This window comes from Carassius carassius, chromosome 5, assembly GCF_963082965.1.
Source record: "Carassius carassius chromosome 5, fCarCar2.1, whole genome shotgun sequence".
Classification (NCBI taxonomy): Eukaryota; Metazoa; Chordata; class Actinopteri; order Cypriniformes; family Cyprinidae; genus Carassius; species Carassius carassius.
Window position 1 is genome coordinate 11,286,666 of NC_081759.1, and position 17,518 is coordinate 11,304,183.

At 36.4% G+C, this 17,518-nt stretch overlaps 1 protein-coding gene across 2 annotated transcripts in view; it reads left to right on the forward strand.

Annotated features, from left to right (window-relative positions):
• The first annotated feature begins 1,716 nt into the window (after positions 1-1,716).
• Positions 1,717-17,518, forward strand: part of LOC132140790 (ribosomal protein S6 kinase alpha-4-like) — a 57,777-nt gene continuing 41,975 nt past the window's right edge. Inside the window, exons 1-8 of one of the 2 annotated variants that reach the window (XM_059549772.1) lie at positions 1,717-1,892; positions 2,500-2,601; positions 3,393-3,464; positions 4,558-4,625; positions 7,491-7,641; positions 14,663-14,778; positions 15,689-15,796; positions 15,918-15,998. In XM_059549772.1, coding sequence (XP_059405755.1) covers positions 2,514-2,601; positions 3,393-3,464; positions 4,558-4,625; positions 7,491-7,641; positions 14,663-14,778; positions 15,689-15,796; positions 15,918-15,998 — 684 coding nt within the window. In that variant the 5' untranslated portion in view covers positions 1,717-1,892; positions 2,500-2,513. The remainder of the gene's footprint in view (positions 1,893-2,499; positions 2,602-3,392; positions 3,465-4,557; positions 4,626-7,490; positions 7,642-14,662; positions 14,779-15,688; positions 15,797-15,917; positions 15,999-17,518) is intronic. The other variant, XM_059549773.1, reaches the window with a different exon arrangement.

Here is a 17,518-nt window from a genome sequence, read left to right on the forward strand (position 1 = left end):
TAACCCTGGCATGAAGTAGGACTGCTCAGCGGCTCTCATTGACCTTCAGGATCACAGGTATCTGCACAGAAACATAGAGAACACAAGCACCAGGGAAACAGTGAGTGTGCACTTTAACTTAGGCTAACGCAGCACGGACGTCTCGGACAATGGAGTCTTGGATAAACACAGTGTGGCATTCCGTCTCGCGGAGGGGAGCGAAGGGGGTCCGGGTGGAGATCTTGAAGTCTGGAGGTGGCAGAGGGGGAGAAGTCAACGCCAACGGCCTGGCTTGCATCCTATATAATAAATAAAAAGAAAATAGAATACAAAAAGATTAGAAAGGTTTTTTTTAAGAATAGAATTAGAATAGTGAGTGCTAAAGTTAGAGGGTCAAATAAAGATGGAACAGATGTGTTCCATCAGGAGGGAACATTTAATTTAAAAGTCCATAAAATTTACTTCTTGTGCTTCTTTGGGATGGCACAATCAAGCGACGTTCACTTGCAGAATACAAGTTTCTAGAGGGCACATAATCTGAAGTGATGAATTTAGGTAAAGGGGTGCATAGCTAGTGAAGGAATTAATATTAATAAATTATAATTAATTAGTATTTAAATACTTTTAATCTTAGCATTTTGTAGGTTCAAAATACAAAAAATACTTTTTGCCAATCAACCTCTTTATTAAACTGCATCGACAAGTTTACAAAAATACTAAAAACAGAAATTACTAAGATTAAATGTATTTGAATACAAAATACATTAGACTTTTCTCTAGGGTATTTAAATACAAAATACTATTTAAAATACATGTATTTTAAATAAGGCAAGGCAAGGCAAGTTTATTTATATAGCACATTTCATACACAATGGTAATTCAAAGTGCTTTACATGAAAGTAAAATAGTAATGAAGAAAAATAATAACAAGAATAAAACAAGCAATTTTAAAACTTTTAAAATTATTAAAACTGTACTTATTTAAAATGAATTTAAAACAGTTAGAAAATGATTTTACATAAAATAAAATTAAAAAAACAGTGAAAATATATATTGCAATCAGTTCGGACATTGCACAGTGCTCATTCAATAAATGCAATAAATCAATCAATAAATACTGCCCATCCCTGCAGGAAATCAGCAGTTTAATAAGGAATTTGATACCTTATGTATTTAGAAAATTGCAATACACTGCAATTCTGAAACTAAACCAGATAGGCTAATAAAATGATTCAGACAAGCTCAGAAAGTCAAAAAGTGCTAGATGGTGCCCCGTATTGTTGTTATTATATCTGTTATATCTTAGCGATTACTCGCTTAATCGATAATTAAACGATAACAGCTCAAAACGACCTCACATATGACATAGAAATTACACAGATACAACTTGAGATCCAAAAATGGTGTGCAAGACAAAAGCCCTGCTATCGTTAGTGGGAGAGGCTGTGCTTTGTTGGCAAGTTGGATTGCACCAGCTTTTCTCTTTCGCCACCTACACAGAGAACCAACCCACCCAATCATACGTATCATACGTATGATGTACTCTGAAACTGATTCCAATAGCGGCATTCCGGCTTACTATCGTAAAGTCAGAATCATTTTAGCGAGTCGGTTCGTTCGAACTTTTAATTCTAATGAAACAAATCAAAATGAACACAACCAAGTCCACAACTTGAGTGCTTTAAAAAGCGAATCGATTCTCTCAAATCAACACAAAGAACCAGTTCAAAACACGGTTGGTTCGCTGTTCGAACAGCACTACTTCGGCTTCCGTAGCTGAAATTATCCTTACTACACTTTCTTCCAGGCATTTATCATTCAATTAATTTCCTTTCCAAAAGAAACGCATATTTTAACGCGAGTCAGGTACAACTACACCCGGAAGGAAGGAGCAAAGGAGTAAAATACGCCTGGTCAGCTTAAGTGAATCCGCTGTTAGGGACATTTTTAACGTGATCTGTCATGGTTGATAGTTAGCACGTACGCTACCAGGGTATAGCTCGCTAGAAGAGCTAATATCGTTTTATTTTTAAATTTTTTTTTTTTGCAATACAGTGGTAACGAGATCAGCTCAAATGTGAACAGTCGCATTTGATGGACCGCGATCTTCACTGCAGTTGCGGACGACCTCACGACAGTTGAGTCGAAGTTGGAAATACGGAAATAACAGCCATTTATGGCCCACTTTATAAACACTTAATGTTAGCTGTAGTGTTAAAATACCATATATCGCCGTTTTGTTTTGAAAGGTATTAAAGTGTATGGTAGTGCGCGCGTCTATCAAAAGTGGAGATTAATATCTAGGTCGTGCGCGAAGATTAGTGTTCACAGCAGGATGTCAAAGGGATTTGTGAGCTGATATAATAACAAAAACAAAAACATATCATTCTCCATGTCATAACGTGCAAAATTTCGCTTTATAAAAGAAATCAGTGTGTTGAAATTTGCCGTACATAATCTAGATGTTTGCACATTGGAAAAGCAGGCCGTCAAAATAACTTTACTGATCAAATACTCTAGAAATCAGATACATCATGTCAGGGGAAAGTAGTGGTAGTGGCGAGGACTCCGACCAAGAAACCCGCCGTAAAGTTTGCACTGTTAAACACGAGATCACTAATGGTAAGTTAGTTGACTGAAAGATTTCACCTGGTGTGTTTTGTTTTCTTTACAAAAGCGGTCGTACTAGGTCTTGGTTATGCTCATATGTATTTTGATTTGTATCATGGCATTTAATTATTAATTTATTTATTTTATTAATTTATTACATTTAATCATGTACCATGATATTTAAATGGAACTTAAAGGTACTTCAAAATCATGCTGTGCAATGGTGTGTTGTGAGCATAATATTTCTAATTTATTTTACTCTTAAGTACTGTGGATATTTAAAAAAAGAATTGGTATGGCATCAAGTAGCTTGGTATGTTATTATTATTATTTTCCTATTACTTGGTATTTCAAAGAATACCCATAAAAACATTGTAATAATGTGGTATGTTTTGTCACATTTTCTGTCAGTTTCCTTCTGAGAAACTTGGCAATTATCAGATTGCATAAAACAAAACAAAACTATTTGTTTCAAGTTGGCATATCTGTTTTTAATGATACATATCAGACAGATTATTTTTCCAGTGTAAACCAATTTCTTTTTCTGTGCTTGGTTTGAGAAAAAAAAAATATTGCACCCTTTCGTTTCTAATATCTCTAATATTGGAACTGGAAAATATATATTTGGGGTTGCGCAAATGTCTATTGCATCTGCATGTACTGTGTACTATATCAAATGTATTTGAAATAGTAGTGAACTCGTGTGTGTGTGTGTGTGTGTGTGTGTGTGTGTGTGTGTGGATTTAAGTGGTTGAGAGTATGATTTTTGTTGTTGTGTATATTCACCGTTTATCCCTTCTCAGCAAACCTCACAGGATACACTGAGAAAGTTGGCATGGAGAACTTTGAACTTCTCAAAGTACTTGGCACTGGAGGTGAGAGCACTGCTTTGAACTTACAAAAGTCTGTCTTTATTTGTTTTGTCCATCCATCCCGTAAAGGTCATTGGAAATATTTATACTTGCCTGATTCTGAAAAGAACACCTTTATGAGATTACAGTCCACAATTTCTCTGAAAAATGGGCTGTACACTTCTGTACACATCAGTTTTTCAGGGTAATAATCAGCTAGACCACTAGAGACACCAGACACCCGTAATCAGACCTAGTTTATGCTAGGGGTGGCACGGTTCGCTGAAAAAAACCCGTACCGTTCGGTTCACCCCACACGGTTCGGCACGTGCTGGGACCGCGGTTCAACTTAAATCTGACAAAGCATCTGTAATATGGTTAGCATGTAAAACTGAACGTAGGCCTGCTGTATCAGTGCATTCTCTTAAAGTGACAGTCTTTATATTAATCGAACAGCAACAACAAAGAAATCACTCACTGCTCTTGATTAAAAAGCTTCTATAACTTTAATAAAGAATAATCTTTAATTTATACAGTCCATTATGCAATGCTGTTTTACATTTGATTATTTATCCAATTTCTGTACCCAAAAACTTATGCTAGACCTGCCTAAAAAAAAGAAAAAAAAGGAAAATCACTGTTTATTGTTTGTATCTTTACTCTATTGTATTTATTTGTGCTGTTGCTTGTAGTTGGATAGAATGTTATTCTTCTTTTTTTATTAGAAAGTATAGTTTTTCATAAACATAGCACATACCGAACTGTACCGAAAACCGTGACTCTAAAACTGTGAAACAAACCGAACCGTGCCACCCCTAGTTTATGCTCAAACAGTTTGTGCATGTTTAATGTTGGCTTATTAACAACATATGAAATTACAAGAATCATTTAAGTAATAATTGTATACTTTTGCAATTCATAATAAAAAAAAATTTCTCCAGTTTACTAAGCATATGCAATTGCAATTAAGATGTTCAAATGCTGATTTGCATAATGTGTGGCTCTTTGGGGTGTTTGAAACATAGTTTAAGTGCTTTAAGCACTGAAATTACTCATGCAGCTTGGTTGAGTTGTCTCTTTAAATAGCTACATCTCTGTTTTTCCCTCTCTTTATCAGCTTACGGGAAAGTGTTCCTGGTCAGAAAAATCAGTGGCCACGATAAAGGCAAACTCTATGCCATGAAGGTTTGCGCCATTTGTTATCACACTTTAATATTTGCTTGTCCTTTAGTTAGTAAAAGCTAAAATATGCACTTAAAGGGTTAGTGACTTTCTTCTTTAAGACACATCCAGTTGGTCTTATATATGCACTTAAAGGATTAGTTGACTTTCTTCTTTCAGACGAATCCAATCGGACGTATATTGAAAATTGACCTTGCTCTTCCAAACCTTTCAATGGGTAAATGGGGTGTTTGTTTTCAACGTGAAATAAAATGCACACGTCTGTCATAAAACATTCCTCACACAGCTCCGATGGGTGAATAAAGACCCACTGTACCGAATTCATGCGCTTTTGTATAATAAATATCCAGATTTCAAACTTAATAAACACTTTTTCCTCACTACTGCTGACTGTGGGACACGGAAGACAGGTGGATGTCTTAGTATGTCATTGCTGCATGGTTAGTGATGAGTGTGGAAAGAGAACAAAGCAAAATGCAGGTCACGAATTAGAAGCCCAAAACGAGGATTTGTAAAGAAAAACGTTTGCTCCTACATTTCCCAGAGGCATGCACAAGACGCATACGTCTTACGCCTGCAAGTCTTCTGCATCCCACAGTCAGCAGATGTGAGAAAAAAGTGTTTATTACATTTAAAATCTGGATAGAATCTGGATACATTACATGTGAGGGACATTTTATTACAGATGAGCGCACTTTATTTTACATCTTCTGAACTGTTGACAACAAACACCCGCTTACCCCATTGAAAGGCTTGGAAGAACAAGGACAATTTTTAATATAACTCTGATTTGATTTCTCTGAAAGAAGAAGGTCACATACACCTAGGATGCTTGAGGGTGAGTAAAACAAATTTTCATTTTTGGGTGAACTAACCCTTTAAAGGTGTGTGGTTAAAGGGGTCATATGATGCAATTTCAATTTTTCCTTTCTCTTTGGAGTGTTACAAGCATAACTTGGTGCATAAAGAAGATCTGTAAAGTTCCAAAGACTAAAGTCTCAAATCCAAAGAGATATTCTTTATCAAAGTTAAGACTGCCATGCCTCCCTAAAACGGCTCGTTCTAACACGCCCCCACATCTCTACATCACTATGTGTAAATGTTTGCGTAATGCCTCCCAAATGTTCACGCAAAGAAAGAAGGCATGGTTTCAGTAACCGCAGTTAGTGATGAAGCAGCCATGTTAGGGAGATGCTCTAGGCCAGGGGTTGGCAACCTACGGCACGCGTGCCAACAGTGGCACGCAGAGGGATAATCGCTGGCACGCAAGCAATAAGGAAAACTGTATAATGACGTACAGTTTGATGTAATAACTTCTCATAGTCACACAGCCTGTTAGGAGCTACAAATACTATTAAAGTGTGAGAATTAACTTGCATGGATGCACGTGCAAACACTGCACATACTAGGTGCTTCAGATCAAAGCCTCGGTCTAACAGCACTCGTCAATGTCAAAATGACTGAGATGGCCAATCAGATCAAAGTAGGCGGGGTTTACTGTTCACAGAAGCAGAGCGCGAAGCGTCAGTTTAACGTTAAAGAGAGTGAGGTAAGATGAAGCTGCAAATCAATTAACATTAGTCAACTTTTAATAATACGTTTTACCATAGAAATGTTAAATGACCTAAAGCTATATCCAGTGATGAAAAATTTTCTGAAATATGGCCATTTTGAGAGAAAGAAAGTGGGGGGTGGGGGGGTAAATTGTCTCTCTCTGCAGACAATGAAGCGATTTTGCCCCTTTGTTGTTGAGAAATATAATGTAGCGATTCAGTATCGATTAATAAAAGTAGCGTGACAACACTCTGAATGCTACTTTTTGCACAGCACGATCTCAGATCTCTGTGTGCGAGTGGTGTGTGTTGTGTGTGTGTGTGTGTCTGTGTGTGCACGTTCATCAATTAAAGCAGTGCATTAACGTTGATTAAACGTTAAAAAACCGTTTTTTTTTTATCGTATAATAAAAAATTGTGTATGTACCGTTTAAATACAGAATTATATCGGGGTGTGTGTGTGTGTGTGTGGGGGGGGGGGGGGGTGGCGCTGTGTTGGCACAGTGGTTAACCATAAAAATAAAAAATGGCACGTCATGCCGAAAAGGTTGCTGATCCCTGCTCTAGGCGAACGCAAAAGCACTTTATTTGGCCTTCCGAAAGTAGATGCATTTAGGAATCTTTTAGATTACTTACAACAGAACAGCAATGCATTTTATGGATGACCGTTTCGTGAACCTAGGAAACGGTCCTAGGTTCACGAAACTGTCCGTGGCATAGGAGACATAGGAGCTTCATCATTGTTCTTTCTGAGAAGAGCTATGGGAGCTGTTCCCCAATCGGGCTTGAACTGATGGAAAAACTAAGGACATTATTCACTGTCTATACATTTATTTTGAAAGATTGCGATTATGGAAAGGGGTGTTACATTTCTGGCGAGTGCTAGTGGTGTTCGGACAATCATAATGCACTGGGTCAGTTGGCCAATCAGAGCAGACTGTGTTTGTCAGAAAGAGGGAGAAAACTGCGTTTGAGAGAGGTGGAGCATAGAGGACCTACAATAATGTACAGTATTTGAAAAATAATGTGTTTTTTTGAACATTAAAGCATACCAACATATTCTGGTACACCAAATGTACAAAATAATTATCTTTAAAAAAAGCATCACAAGACCCCTTTAATATAAAGAACTGTGGATTTTTTTAAAACACAGTTTTGCCATTGTGCCCTGATTCTTCGAATAGCAAACGCCAATATCTACTATTGGGCTAATAAAATCAAAACAAAGTGACAGTTTGAAGTTAAATTTATTTCTTTTCCATTTCTCAAAATAATTTTTTTTAATGAAATTATTTTATGATATTTTTCCCTGTAGGTTCTGAAGAAAGCAGCCATTGTTCAGAAGGCAAAGACTGCTGAGCACACTAGAACAGAGCGGCAGGTACTGGAGCACATCCGCCAGTCACCGTTTCTGGTCACCCTCCATTACGCCTTTCAGACGCAAACCAAACTGCATCTCATACTAGGTAAGCACAGGATACAGACTTCATCCTGATTCACTTGTGCGTGCTGTTTTATGGATGGCATCTGTATCATAGTTGTGTTTCAAGTAGGACTGGCGTGTGTCATCCAGCAGCAATGTTAATATTGACAGCAAATTTTGATTGAGTTTTAGTCAAAACTAAAATTTTGATTGAGTTGTAGTCAAAACTAAAATTTTGATTGAGTTGTAGTCAAAACTAAAACTAATTTTAGTCTTTGGACTTAAATGCCATTTAGTTCCATCCATTTTTTAGTCATCTGAATTGTTTTAGTCTAGTTTTAGTCAACTATACATCATAAAACTTTAGTCGACTAAATCTACAGTAGATTTAGTTGTCTAAAATCAGATGGGTTTTGTTACAGTGTGATGCATTTATTAATAATTCTTTAACATTTCCAAACTCATATGTTCTCTGAGAAAACATATTAACCTGATATATTAATGATATTAAAGTTTGAATATGGAATATAGACCCAGATTTAACTCCTGTGACACATAACATGTCTTTATCTCAAAATTAAATAAAACCACTACTCATAAAGAAACAAGAATATGGTCCTCTTTTCAATGAAAAAACAAATGGTTATATATATTATTTGCATTCTTTATAACAACTTGTATACAACATCCAGACATTTATTTATAGCAGACATATTTATTTATATACATTAAACGGTTAGTTCACCCCAAAATGAAAATTAGCCCATGATTTACTCACCCTCAAGGCATCCTAGGTGTATATAGCCTTCTTTCAGATGAATCTAATCTGAGTTATATTAAAAATTGTCCTGGCTCTCCCAAGCTCTGAAAAGGCAGTGGGCTGGTGTTTCTGTTCAACAGTCCAAAAAAAGTGCAATAAAGCGTATCCATCCATAATAAAACATGCCTCACACGGTTCTGGGGGGTGAATGAAGGCCTCCTGTAGTTAATTGATGCATCTTTATGAGAAAAAAATCCATATTTGAAATGTTATAGGCACTCTTCTCTTACTTCCGCTGACTGTCATATGTGCAAGCCGTTCTGGGCAGATGACATTGGACAGGGGTGTCCAAACTCAGTCCTGGAGGGCCAGTGTCCTGCAGAGTTTAGATCCAACTTGGCTCCACACACTTGCCGCAAAGTTTCTATTGTGCCTAGTAAGCTTGATTAGTTCAGGTGTGTCTGATTGGGGTTGGAGCAAAACTCTGCAGGACACTAGCCCTCCAGGAATGAGTTTGGGCACCCCAGATGTAGAACGTATGCGTAGTGCTTAAGTTCACTGTAGTGTTTGGCTGCTGAAAAAAATTGTCCTACAATTTAAAAAAAAAAAAAAACTTGTTTATCATTTTCAAATCCATGAGTTCACCTTCCAATGGTATGAGAGGAGCACAGCTTTCACTCTCAACCAAACTAAGGGTGTATTCACACCTGTCTTGTTTGGCTCTATTGAATCGAGCTCAAGTTGTTTCCCCCCTTGGTGTAGATCTTTTAGGCAGGTATGATTACAACAATTACACTTAGGTGCGCACCAAACAACCGTTTCCGAGACTCACCTGATGAGATGGTCTCGGTCTGCTTCCAAACGAACTCTGGTATGGTTGAATTGATAAAACAATGAATGAATGACATTAAGTACATAATATGACTTTGTTTACAGTTTCTGGTTCAGAACTAGCAGATTTTCCTACATTACTAGCCAATCAGAATTTTTTTCTCTTATAAACATGAGACGCGCATAATAGTATCCAATTGCAGAGTTGCAGCCCTTGATGCATGGAGAAGCGTGACAAAAAGCCGTGATGTGCATTTGTCAAAGATGTCCATCTAGCGCATATTTACATAGAAAACGAATTAAAAAGCAGCAGAGCTTTGTAAACAGCTCAGAGTAATCACGTCAACTCCATAAGAATGATATGATTGGCAGAACAAATTTACCGGGATTTTTGAAAAGGTTCTGTTCACTAGAGGTGTCAAAATGAATCATTTCTACAACACATCGCGATTCAGAAGAGGACGATTCGGTATTGGTTCAGAAATAGACCATAACCGGTTATAACGTACTGATACTTTTCTGACATCATTTGTCGCAGTGGCACACATTAGGCGCGTTTGGCTTGAAGCCCCGTTGCACAGAATGATCATTGTGTATGACATCAAGTACATCGAGAGCGATAAGAAAACAGATGAATCCTTCTGCTTTCAAATCGCTCTTGCGGTTGATGTCATACACTGATCATTCTGCGCAGTGCTGCTTGGAGGATGGAGACGTGAGATGCAAGTGCGAGTAATTAAAAATGTTCCAACTACTTTAAAAGCTGACATCGGGCCACAATTTGGCTTTTATGAACAACCTGGTAAGCACGACCTGGAGAAGACACAAGCTGTGTGTAAATCATGTCTCGCACAATAAAATACACAGGGGGAAATGCCACTAACTTGAGATATATCTGACTGCTTGTATTTATTGAAAAAAATGTATACACGTGAAGTAAAATGTAAAATTGAGGATGTAGTGCATCATCAATGCTTTGTGATGCATTGTGATATCGAATCGAACCGAACCGTGAGACCGAACCGTGAGACCAGTGTAGGTTTACACCCCTACTGTTCACGCATGATCTTGCGTGAAAGACTGTATGTGTGAAAGGGGCTAAACTCTTCCTCTATGTATGCTGTGAATTTGAATTGCTTAATGTTCATCTGGAAAAACAGTAGGGCTTCCCTCAACTAAGGATTGTGCTTTTCAGTATTGGCCCAGGTTCTGTTGGTGCCTTAGGTGAGATTTTATAACCGCCCCCCCCATTAAAAAAAAATTCAGAAAACTTTACAATATCATACTAAGTATAAACATAAATACGTAAATAAATTGTGATAATAAACAAATGTGACTTACAGTCACCTGAAGAATAACACAAAAATGTAATTAGAAATAATTAAATCTTTTGTGCAAAACAAAAAACAATTATAAAAAAGTTTTTTTTTTCTTTAACCCCTGGAATATGCTAGTCTTGCAAGTTTGTTTACAGGATCAAAGGAATCAAAGTTTCCTTACTTTAGCAAAGAAAAGCAAATCCTCATTTTATACTTTTGATTTGTGACTTGGATTTTGATCTCCTCCCTGCTACTGCATTCGTCACTTCTCACTGGCGCATTGGCTATGTCTACATCCTGTGTCATCCGACCTGAACTGCTTCTGCATACTTCTGCTTCTGCATCTTTAGTAGAAGTTAGAGGAAAGTATTTATTACATTTTAAATATGGATGTTTTTCTTACATAAATGCATCGTCTTGCCACAGGTTTTAGGTACAGATTCAACCCCCACGCTTTATTGCACTTTTTTTGGACTGTTGAACAGAAACACCTGCCCACTGTCATTATAAAGCTTGGAAGAGCAAGGACAATTTTTTATATAAATCCAATGCCTTGAGGGCGAGTAAAGCATGGGCTTATTTACATTTTTCAATGAGCTAACCCTTTAAATTTAGATTAATCCTTATTAATTCAGTATAAAAAAAAAGAAGTGAATGATTTTCTCTCTTTCTTTTGTTGATTAATTACTGGTAAGAATACAGGCAACAAAATTAGACTGCTGCCCCTTTAAAACTTACTGCACCGATTAAATATACTGGAGACCCATTTAAACATAACCAGGTGTGTTTTTATGTGAATACTCATCAAAACTGACAACTTGACATAATTGTGTGTGCACTTCTCCATTTAGATGTGAAAGAGAACTTAGAACTGTTTTATGGCATGTGCACGTTAAAATTTGTGTGCATCTACTCTCCCTTCCAAGCAGGAGATTCGTTCTGTCTGGATCTCTTCCCAAATGTCCTTCCCTAACATTTTCATCTCATTTTTTTATTCGTTGATGATAATGTCAGTTGATTTTCATCATTGTTTTTGTCATTCAAAAATAGTTTGTATTTTGTCATAGTCTCATTTATCAAAAAATTCATATTTTTTGTCAACGAAATTAACACTGTCCAGCAGTAGATATATGCTAACTAGGGGTGTAACGGTACGCAAAAATCACGGTTCGGTACGTACCTCGGTTTTAAAGTCACGGTTCGGTTCATTTTCGGTACAGTAAGGGAAAGAAATGCAAACATTAAACTGCAGGTTATTACTATAAACTTTTTTTAACAATTTTACACTTTTTTTTAATTACTTTTTAATAAAATATATATAAAATAAAAAAAGAATAAGAAACAAAATACTGCTGCAAAGTTCTCCACTAAATAAAATACTCTCAAACCAATATCATATAATAAAATATAATGAAAAATATAAATAAATAACTATGATTACAGTGCAGCATTACCAATCCCTTGTAGGCCTGCTCATATTTAAAACATATATATAACTTTTCCAAAGTATAAAGTGCAGCATCAACAGTTTCAGTTTATTAGACCTGCTCAGATTTCGTTATTGCGTTGGCCCGATCGGAATTAAGAGCAAAGGTCTGTTTAAAAGCCGACGGGAGCTGCGTTTGAATTACAATCATTTTTTCCTAGTTGTAGTGATGGTCACACTCGCGTGATGCCTTTTGAAAACCTTACCCCTCTTTCACACCACAAGCGTGAATGGTGCGCGAGCAGCGCGTCCGCACAACTACATCGTCACTGCAGCAGCAGACTCTCGCGAGTATTCACACTGGAAGCGTATAAGTACAGCATCACAGCAGCGGCTGCAAAGCGTGTTCGGCAGACAGTATAACCATTTCAAACAATGGGTATAATTCTTTCAACATTTGTTTTTATAACAATACACCATACTTTCACCCAGAACGATTAATTAAAAAGTTTAAATGGGTAAATACATATTTGTTATAATTAATTTACTTTTCTGGCATAATTGTTAAAACACTAGACATTGGCATTGTTGTTAAAACTCTTGACATGCTTATTCTCTGCATTTTGAGCACGTTTTGTGTTAAATCACATTTATTTTGTCCATCAAAAGTGTGCTTTCACTCTAATTGAGCGTGAGCAGCACAGCAAAAAAAGAACGGACGACGAAACCCCTGCTGCACTGCTACTCTGCTGTTCACGCGACGCTCCTGCTTGATGCTCACGCGCTGCTCCTGGTCCCGGTGTGAATGCACTAGGGATGGGACGATAACCGGTTTTATTGATAACCGTGATAAAATGTGCTGAAGGTTAGTAATATCGTTTAAAAATGAATTATCATTAAAACCGTGTTTGATTATCGCGGTTTTAATAACTCACTATTAAATCATGTCCAGCCAGCAACAGTCTGACGCAAGCGCAGCGCACAATGTTTTTTTTGTTTTTTTTTTTTGAAGGAATGGCGAAAGTCAGTGACTTTTCTATGCTTTTCTATGCTTCTACACTTTTCATTGTAAGGAAGGAAATGCCACAGAATTTAATCTTTCTTTAAATTAAGTGCATAGAGTTGCTTGTTTTATTAGTTGTTTGTTGATTATTAAATATAAAACTTGCTGAAATGTTTTCAGTGTGAGCATCAACTATTTTTGAACAGTTTCATCTCGTTTCAACAAAACCGTGATAATATTAATAATCGTGATAATTTTAGTCACTATAATCGTGATATTAAATTTTCATACCGTCCCATCCCTAGAATGCACTCATTGATTAACATGGACGCCGAAAAAAAATACGCGCTGCTCGTGGCCATCACGCTTGCGGTGTGAAAGAGGGGTTAGGCCGGTGACACATTGGCATATTGCACCTGTCAAACATAGTCTATTTTGCCGTCAATACTGTTGACGGTGTCCTTTATCAGTAGGCTTTATATTTATGCCCAACATGAAGTATAGATATTGTTGTCGTGAAGACAAGATCCTGGTCTGTCGGCGGCCTCCCTCTATGTCACCTACAGCAGCAGCGCGCCAGCACCACGTCAGGAACAATTCTGGTGTGTAAAGACAGAGAAAACGCGAGGCAGCCGTCACGCAACTGACACGCAGCAGAAACCCCATGCTCACGCCACACAGCCAGTGTGTCACCGGCCTTAGAATCAGCTGCAGGGCGGGATTTGCGCTGAACGCGGAGACTTCTGCCACTTAATATGTTCGTTTGGAAACATGAAAATGTACTTATGTTCCGCACACAAAATATTGCATTCCGTCATTCGGTACACACGTGCACCGTACCGAAAGCCCTGTACCGAAATGGTCCGGTACGAATACACGTACCGTTACATCCCTAATGCTAACTAGTAGTATTTCTACTAAACCGTGGTAAATCTGTGGCATGATTTAAAAAAAACTAATCACGCAGAACATATGGCCTTCTTGTAAGCTTTATCAATTTCATTTTACACATCTCTGGCCATTTAAGTTTACTGCTGAATCTCAAATACTTTTGTGTAAATAAGATATCACTTTTTTTTGTTTATTGAAAGCCAAGCTAAGCTAAAATAAATTTAGGAATTAAAATAAATGTAGTAAATTGGGAATGCTTCCTTGGTAAATAAATGTAATAAGTTTAAGTAAAAAAAAACTAAAAAAAAAAAAAAAAAAACTAGAACTAAAATAAAACTAAAACTGAAATAAGCTCAACTTAAATAGTAATATAAAAAGAGCAAATACAAATAAAAATAAAAATCCCAAAAGCACACATTTACAAAAATGATTTTTTTTTAAAACTGAACAAAAAAAAATAGAAGCTTAAATATTAAAAAATTTGAAATATGAATAATCGGAATAGTATATAAATGATACTAAAATAGCAAGCTACAGTACTTATTATTTATTTGTTATGAATCATATTAATTCCTGTTCAAAATAAAAATTTGAATATTTGAAATGCTATTGTTGGTTATGCCTATGACATTACTATAAAATTGGGTAAAATGTTTATTTCTTTTATTTTTTTGGTTCAGCAAAATTAACTATGTTGTGCTATTTACCATTACTGTGACGTAAACTGACTTGTACACCATAATGTAAGACACTGGTCATGCCATTATTTAGCTCTAGCTGTTTGTCTTTTAGTAAATTGGTGTTTTTGGAAAGTTTGTGTGTTTGTTTCGGTAGACTATGTGAGTGGAGGAGAGATGTTTACTCACCTGTATCAGAGAGATCATTTCTCAGAGGATGAGGTGAGGATCTATGTGGGAGAAATTATCCTGGCCCTGGAGCATCTGCACAAGGTACTAACTGGAGTATCTGCTGCCCACACTTTCATTGACAATCACTATTACTATATTATTATAGCACTCTTTTGCATCTATAAGTTAGTGGAGTTAAATTCACTTGTACAATTAAATATGCTGAAAATCATACAAATTTAAAATAATTTAATTGAATATTTTTATAATATTTTATTTGTAAATTAAATACAGGCAGGAAAATAAGTCATTTATAATTACTGTTGGGGAGAAATGTAATTATTTAGAATTATCAGTAATATTTTATTATTCGAGTTTAAAGGGTTACTCCATCTCAAATAAAATTTTTGTCATTAATCACTGCGTACGCTCTTTTGTGTCAGCCGTTACACAAGGATACATTTTCTACATGTATTTACAGTTTGATTTGAATGAAAACAGCGCTTCTGTGAAGGGCGGCTGACACAGAAGAGCGTACGCTGCTTGTGTTCAGCGGATGTTCTCCAAAATGGTGCTACGGTTATGCGGAGAGACACAGAGGAGACAAATTGTTGAATAAAGTCATTATTTTAGTTTTATTTGAATAAAAAAAGTATTATTGTCACTTCATGAAATTCAGATTGAACCACTGGTGGCAGATGGACTACTCTTATGATGTCTTATGTTTGGCAGTCAATGGGACAGTCACAAGACTCCCGGTTTTCATCCAAAATATCTTAAATTGTGTTCCGAAGACGAACAAAGATTTTACGGGTTTTGAACGAATGACATGGTGATTGATGATTAATGATTAATGATGATTAATGACATAATCTTCGTTTTGGGGTAGAGTGTCCCCTTAACAGTTCAAACTGCTGAATCTATGAAAAGAGATTATGATGATATTTATTGTTTAAATTAAGGTATGAATATTATCAGTTTTACTGTATTTTATTTGATCTTACGTTTTCAGCTTGGCATTGTATACCGGGACATTAAGCTGGAGAACATCTTATTAGACAGCGATGGCCATCTGGTTCTGACCGACTTTGGGCTGAGTAAGGAGTTTCTAGAAGAGGAGGTGAGAAAATAAAAGCTAGTAAATGATAACTGTAATTTTGATTTATGTTTTTTCCCCACATTGTATCCATGTTGTTATCCAGTGTGCAGTTCTCATGCTGCTTTGTTTTGTTCATGTGTAGAAAGAGAGGACTTACTCATTCTGTGGCACTATAGAGTACATGGCACCTGAGATTATCAGAGGGAAAGCTGGCCATGGCAAGGTGAGAGGAGAGAAAATTAGTCAACAAATCTCACAAAAGAATTTTGAGTCATATTAAAACATTTAATTGAACACAATAATGATAAAAGTGAGCTATAAATATAAATCTATATAAACAAAATGCATTGTGAAATTTCTTTTCTTGATAATTAAGCACTTTGCCAAATAAAATATCTATAATGTATTCTTATTTTTTTTAGTTTGTATTTATCATTATTTACTAACATGATTCTCATTATTGTATTTACCTACAAATGCCTTTTTCATGCATGTGAAGCTGTGAACCTTTAATCAATAAATGATATGCTATGACACACCTCAGATAAAATAAAACATTCAGATGGCATGTTATTCATGTTAGAGGAGCAAATTTATTTGTTAAAAATAGCTAATACAAATAGCTAATATGCATATCAGAGCAAAAACCAAGTCCTGAGGTCAAAATAACTGCTTGTAGAGATTAGCACCAAACCATACATTTAGAGAAGATTTCAGAAAAGCATTATGCTTCATTGAAGGTTCACAGAAACATATAGTCTCTGTTACCCTTAATGGAAGAAGTTTGAAACAACCAGGACTCTTCATAGAGCTAGCCTCCTGGCCAAACTGAGCAATTGATGGAGAAGGGCTTTGGTTTGAGTGTTGACCAAGAACCTGATGGTCACTCTAGTTGACCTCCATGATCATATGCAGAGATAGGAGAAATGTACAGAAGGACAAACATCACTGCAACACTCCTCCGATCTGGGCTTTATGGCGGTGTGGCCAAACCCAATCCTCTCTTCAATATAGAGACATGAAAACACACTTAGAATTTGCAAAAAAATAAAAATAAATTACTCCTAAAGGACCCCCAGTAGGGTTGTGCAGATAGACGATAGTATCGTGTATCGACGATAGTCACAGATATCGACATAAGCAGATTTCTCTGTCGATAATCAAGACGATATTAGGCTCATTTTCCTATTAATGTATTAGATCATAATAATAATAATAATAACTATTATTTTTATTTTTATTACACTGCTTATTATAACTCTGCTATCAAACTGCCCAGCTATATCACTTCAGCACCGCATTTTTCACACACACACACACACACACACACACTGCGTCGAGAGCAGGAGAATTAGAGCCTGTAATCGCAGTTGACCGCTTTGACTCCGATAACTTATTAAATCCATGAAATGAAAGAGATAGAAAATGAGGAGTTGGTGTCCCACACATTTAATGGCTGGTACACGACAACGCGCTCTTCTCAAACATGAGAGATTAACTCTTTCTTGGCGTTACAAATAAAGTAAAGACAAAATAATAACAAGGCGGCAGAGCAAACTTATCATCAATAGTGGTTCTCACGTAGTCCTTCTCTTAAAGACTGATAACTTAACTTATAAAGCACATTATGTGGTGATGACGTAGAAGGACTACGTGAGAACCACTATTGATGATAAGTTTGCTCTGCCGCCTTGTTATTATTTTCATGCACACCGCATTATAATGTGATGCATGCAAAATACA